The 6,435-nt window shown below is 50.8% G+C and overlaps 1 protein-coding gene across 2 annotated transcripts in view; it reads right to left on the bottom strand.

Moving 5' to 3' along the window:
* RANGAP1 (Ran GTPase activating protein 1) overlaps window positions 1–6,435 on the bottom strand; it is a 36,273-nt gene that overhangs the window by 4,331 nt on the left and 25,507 nt on the right. For both annotated transcript variants that reach the window (XM_006150737.3, XM_006150736.3), the window contains exons 11-13: window positions 5,615–5,792; window positions 3,139–3,258; window positions 1,082–1,184 (exon numbers count right to left, since the gene is read on the bottom strand). In XM_006150737.3, coding sequence (XP_006150799.1) covers window positions 1,082–1,184; window positions 3,139–3,258; window positions 5,615–5,792 — 401 coding nt within the window. The remainder of the gene's footprint in view (window positions 1–1,081; window positions 1,185–3,138; window positions 3,259–5,614; window positions 5,793–6,435) is intronic.

The raw sequence follows: 6,435 nt of genomic DNA, 5'->3' as shown, positions 1-6,435 counted from the left end.
AGATGGGCTCGCGCCCACCCAGAGCCCCCGGGTCGCCTTGCTGTGGCCTGCCTCCCTGTCCTCATCAAGAGGTAAGCACAGGGATGGACGATGGGGTCAGGGGTGGGCAGCCAGGGCCAGGGACGGGCTGGCCCTGACACTTTGGCCCTTCCCTGGACCTGGCATCCCATGCGAAGTGGGTGTAGAGACCCCTCCCCACACCATGCCCACCTGCACGGCGTGGGCAGAGACTAAGGCAGACGACCACCCTGGGCAGGCGGGTTGTAGATATTTCAGTGAGGTGAAGGGGACCTGCAGGGACTGTGCCAGGCCGTCCCGGGAAACAGAATCCCGCGAACCTGTCCAGTGTCAGAAAGTGGGCTCTTGGGGACAAACTGGGGCACTCCCACCTCCTCTCAGCCTGGTTTCCCATAGCACCACCCCTGCCTCGGTGCTGCCCCAGTGTCCTCACCTAAGGAGAAGCATCCGTGGTCCTCCTTTTTCTCCCTTTCCATGAGCTGTGCCCTTGACCTGAGACAGTCCCCTCTGCCTAGCCTGATCTGCCCACCCTTGGAGGCTCAAACTAACAAGGCAGAAGGCGATGAGAAGTGGCATGGAGGAGACTGAGAGGAGAGGCTGTGGGAGGGACCAGGGAGTCTAGAAAGCCTCATGAAGGACAGAGAAAGCAGGCGTCTCCACAGGGGAGCTCTAGGTGGGGGTACAGGTTGTGTAAGGCTCCCAGGTGAGGACAAAGGCTCAGCTTTTTCCACCTTACCTCCCCACAGGACCAGGTCCCTTGGGCCTTATGGGCTTGACTATTTGGCCCTCCCACATAGAAGCGACCCCACCTGCCCAGATGCAGAGCCGTATGGCTCTGGAAAGGCCTCAGCCTCCCAGCTGCAAAAGACAGAGGACAGCAAGCAGCCTGCCCCCGCAGGGCCGCGGCCCAGACCTGACAGACCAGGTGGAAGATGCCCGACTGCAGTTCTTACATCAGCATCAGCCCAGGGGGAAAGGAGTCATGGCAGCCACAAATAAAGTCATTGTGGCCTGGGAGCACCAAGGGGGTGAGCCACCCAAAGTCCCCTCCAGCCCACGTTACCTACTGCATCCTGAACGGCTGTCCTCACGGTGGCTTCGTCCTTGAACACAGAAGACACCTTCAGGAAGGCAGAGACCACCTTCTCCGGGTCAGATGTGTCAGTCTGAGAACACAAGACAAATGGCTGGTCACTAGAGGCCAGAGTCCAGGGCTTGGGACATAGTGGTGACGTGCTGGTTCTGCTGCTGATAGAAGCAGAGAGGCCTTGCCCCTGCACAGGCCCCTGGTGGGCCAGGATGGTACTGCCTCACGCCATGCTGTCCCCTCAGTCTGGCTCGGGCTGGCCAGAGCAGTATGCAGCACACAGGGAGTGAAGAACAGGTCAGAGTGAGGCAGCACTAGGCCGCCGCATCACTCTCCCTGGGACCCGGTGGTCTCCAACTGCTACTCTAACCTGAGTAACCCAGCTGACGGCAACAACATTCACAAGCGAGAGAGCCCACGACTGAAGCAGAAGCACCTCTATCTTTAAATGTCATGTTATATTTGTTTAACCTGCGTAGACAATAACTAAAAGAAAAAACTTACATTAAATAAATTTTACTTTTGCCCTGGCCAACCAAAAAAACAACTTATTGTCTTACTAATGATAATTCTGCCCTTACTAAAACTGTAAATCCATAATGCTAAAAATCAAACTATAATGCTCCTTAAAAGTCTAAAGATCTATACCCCTATATACACAGACATCCTACACACCCAAAATATAAAAATGCGTTTATAAAAATATTAGCCACTGTGGTAGATGAACCACTGATCTGATCCGTTTTCATAGAGCAGTGGAAATGAAGCAGAAGCGCTTCCCTCTGTGAGCTTCCTTCTGTTGCCCGGAGTAAACAGAGTGACTAATAGTCTCACTGTCTTTGCTAATGAGCCCGACACCTTCTTGTCTAGATGCTCCTTAACAATGTAACCACCAATCACCAGACCCCTGCCAGCCCCTCTCTGGTAAAATTTAAAAAATAAATAAATAAAGAGTGCCAGGGCCCTTCGGGTTGCCAAAAGGGAACAATGAAATCATGCCCAAGGACAGTGCCTGGCAGAAAACAGGCCCTCAGTAATCACCTCCAAACCAATGAACCCACCACCCGACCAATAAGCAGGTGAGGCAAGACAGTCTTCCCGCAGTCAGCATGGAGCCTTCACAGGGGCCCGGGGCCGGGAGTTGTTCTCGAAGCAGCTGGGCTTACAGAGCGTGCAGAGAGAAGCCTAGGTGCTGTGTGCACACCAGAAACAGTCCTTTTTTTTTTTTTTTTGAGAGGTTTTTGCAACAGGGCGCATGTGCTTGCCAGAAAGACAGAGAGACAGAAAGTGAGAAATCATCCCCCAGGGGAGATGGCCAGGTCGCAATCCCTTCTCCTCCATTCTCCTCTCGGGATCTCGGGCACGCACACACACACGCCCGGCGTGAGTTTAAGCCACCAGATCCAGGACTCAAACCATGGTTGACTACATGGGAGTTTAGTGACATAGCCGTCACACTAACTGCTGGTCCCCAGAAACAGTCTTAAGAAAATCTCCTAACTAGGGGCCAGCCAATGGCACAGTGGTTAAGATGCTGGACTCCCACATGGCCAATTACAGTTCAAGTCCCGAACCTGGTAGCTTGAACCTCATGCCAGGCATGTGTGCGTATGTTCCCAAAATCCTGGGAGAAGGGACTGCAGTGTTCCCATCCCCTCTAGGGGGTGATTTCTCACTTTCTCTTGTCTCTCTCTGTGTCTTCAGTGAATGCATATGCCCTATAACAAAAAAAAAAAAAAAAAAAAAAAAAAAAAAAAAAAAAAAGGAAAAAAAGGAAAAGAAAATCCCCTAACTCCAGTCACCACCAAGATGTCCCACCAGAATGCAGGCCAAAATACATTCTCTGTGGGACACGGACTACTTCAACTGCTGGAGGTGGTGACAGCCACCACGGACATACACTTGTTTATGTGTTTGTATTGTTTGCATTAAAAACAAATGGGCAGGTCAGCCCCCTTCCCATTAGCAGCCCCACTTCTTAGCCCCCATGCCCTGTTTGTCCCTTGCCATGGAGTCAAAGAGGGCATCATTACCTGCTGGGCTATCAACACGGAACTCTTGGGCCCCAGGCGCAGCAGCTTCTCTGGAGAGGGGAAGGCCAGGAAGGTGGAGACGTCGGCAGCAGGCGGGGAGGACAGCACTGGAGCTGGTTCCTAGGGAGTGGGTGGCATAGGTGGCTCTGTAGAATTTCCAAGCCCTCCACCGGCTTGCCCATCCCCACACCCCTCACTCCAGCCGGTGCATGATCCGAGTGTAGAATCCTTCTCCTCTCTAGCTGCCACTCCTCAAGGGTGGGGCCCACAGGTGCTGGTCCTGGCTGGCTCCTGCTCCAAAGAAGCCTTTGGGATAGAGGGCAAGCCTCCTCCCTCAATTTCTGAAAGTTCAGAATGGCCAAGAGACTCCTTGCCATGACACACAATGCCCAGAATGACTCTAGAGGCATGCAGGGCTGGCGACACCCTGCCAGAAGAGTCCAGCCTGAGTAAGCACTGCCAGCCAACATAAGAGGAGCCTCAAGAAGCACTCAAAACTGAGCCAAAACCAACCACAGAACTACCGCTTCCATAAAAGCAGTCCAACTCAACAGGAGTGTGGGGAGTCCTGGTCCAACCCCAAGTTCCCCAGAACCTTTATTTAGGAACCTCAGAAGGAATACAGATGAATGAAGTGAAGGCCCAGAAGTCCTGAGGCCACCGGCCTCCTGGCCAGGCAACTTACACCAAGTGCCCAAACTAGGTCCTGATCCAGCCACAGGCTCAGGACTGAGAGGCCATCCTTAAGAGTCACCAATGGGGGGAACAAGCAGTTAGTGTAATGGCTACGTCGCTGGACTCCCACATAGCCGACCGCGGTTCGCGTCTGGGACCCAGTGGCTTAAAACTCACGCCAAGCGCGTGTGCGTGCGTGCCCAAGATCCCAAGAGGAGAATGGAGGAGAAGGGATTGCAGTGTGGCCATCTCCCACCCCGTGGGTTGATTTCTCACTTTCTGTCTCTCTCTGTCTTTCTGGTGAGTGCACGCGCCCTATAGCAAAAACCTCTCAAAAAAAAAAAAAAAAAAAATCACCAAGAGGACTAGTAGATGGCATAATGGTTATGTCACTGGACTCCCACGAAGAAGACCTTGGTTTGAGTCCTGGACCCAGAGGCTTGAAACTCACGCCGTGCACATGTGCATGCATATGTGTCCACGTGCCCAAAAATCCCAAGAGGAGAATGGAGAAGAGACTGAGGCATGGCCACACACCCCCCCCCGAGGGGTGATTTCTCACTTTCTGTCTCTCTGGTGAGTGCACATGCCCTATAGCAAAAATCTTTCTTTTTTTTTCAAAGAATTATTTTTTAAATTTTATTTACTTACGTATTTCAATTTGACCAGAGAGGGACAGAACGAGAGAGACAAAGAGAGAAAGCAAGAAAGCAAGCTGCCAGGTCTGGGACTCAAACCTCAGTTAGCCATGTGGGAGTCCAGTGCCCCTAATCACCATGCCACCTGTTGGTCCCAAAAATCTCTCTTAAGGGACCAGCAGGTGGCATGGTGATTAAGGTGCTGGACACTCCCACATGGTCAACTGCAGTTCATGTCCCAGACCTGGTGGCTTACTTTCTCACTTTCTCTCTCTCTCATTCTCTCTGCCTCTCTCTGGTCAAGTTAAAACAAATGAATTAATAAATAAATAGTTAAGTAAAAAAAAAAAAACAAAAAAAACAACTCTCTTAAAAAAAAAAAAAAAAGAGTTGGGGCCAGCAGGTGGCATGGTGGTTAAGCACGCTGGACTCCCACATGGCTGACTATAGTTCAAATCCCAGATCTTGCAACTTGCTTTCTCACTTTCCTTCTCTCTCACGCGCTCTGTCCCTCTCTAACCAAATTAAATAAATAAATAAATAAAGCTAAATAAAATAATTCTTTTCTTAAAAAAAAAAAAAAGTCATAAAAATAAACCACTGGTGGGTAGAGGAAAAAAAATACCAGAATTTCTATTCATGCTTATTTTTTTACTCTGTTCTTTTAAAAATATTTCTGTATGTTTTATAACATACATCACAGAGCAGCATAATATAATTTTATAAGTTATAAATGACATCGGGAAAAACAGAAATAGAGGCAAATATCCCTATGTTGGGATAATTTTTTTTTTTGGAGAGGTTTTCGCTGTAGGGCGCGTGCGCTCGCCAGACAGAGAGAGAGAGAGAGAGAGAGAGAGAGACAGAGAGAAGGCGAGAAATCACCCCCCAGGTGGGATGGCCACGCTGCAATCCCTTCTCCTCTATTCTTCTCTCAGGATCTTGGGCATGCACGCACACACGCCTGGTTTGAGTTTTAAGCCACCGGGTCCGGGAAGCGAACCGCGGTCGACTACGTGGGAGTCCAGCGACATAGCCATTATGCTAATTGCTGGTCCCTTTTTTTCTTTTTTTTTAACTCAGGCGTGTACATAAAAAAAAGTCCCAGGATATTGTAGTTAGGAGGCCAGGCCTCTGATCCTGTTTAACAAGAAAGAACTCACTCCACTGTTAGGGTCCAGAATCTTCCTTGAGGGTGTGGTCGACGCCTCTCCTTGCCCTCGTTGCTGTGGTTCTTCCTCCTCTTCCTCCTCCTCCTCTTCTTCCTCTTCCTCTTCTTCTTCCTCTTCCTCTTCTCCTTCCTCTTCCTCCTCATCCTCGTCATCCTCACCTTCATCATCACTGCAGAGGGGAGCGGGTTAAGAGACCCGCCCTGCCCAGTAGCCCTCATGGGCTCAGACACCTGGCTCGGTGAGCCTAGAGACCCCAGCCAGGTGGGAGGGAGCTAGGGCAGGGGTAGCGCCAGACACAGGTGAATCAGATCTTGTCCTACACTGAAGGAGCCCCCAGTCTAGTCCCATGGGGAGACAGAGAAACAGAAGAAAATCCATCCCAACTGGGGCCGAGTTTGGCAAGAACACTGCCCAGGCTGCGATACCCGAGCAGGGCCACCTGGAGGAAGACCGCTCTATTTCCCCTGGACTGTGAGCCTCCTGAGTCTCAGCCTGCCTATGAATCTTCTGGTCCCGCAGCAGCAGGGCCTACCACTGAGGACACAGCTGAGATTCTGAATGAATGAGGCGCTGGGAGATTAGCAGGGGGGAGGCAGCTCCCTGCCGCTCACCCCACTCCATGTGAGCTCTGCAAACCCTGGAAACCACGCTTTCTTGCACCAATCTCTTCCTTTCAGAGTCAGTGTTTTCTTATTTATTATTTTTTTCTTTTTCTTTCTTTCTTTCTTTTTTTTTTGACAAGTTTTTGTTATAGGGTACGTGTGCTCGCCAGACAGACAGAGAGGCAGCAAGTGAGAAATCACACACCAGTG

Source organism: Tupaia chinensis, unplaced genomic scaffold, assembly GCF_000334495.1.
Source record: "Tupaia chinensis unplaced genomic scaffold, TupChi_1.0 Scaffold000294_5, whole genome shotgun sequence".
NCBI classification, from domain to species: domain Eukaryota; kingdom Metazoa; phylum Chordata; class Mammalia; order Scandentia; family Tupaiidae; genus Tupaia; species Tupaia belangeri.
This window is presented reverse-complemented; position numbering and strand designations above follow the sequence as displayed.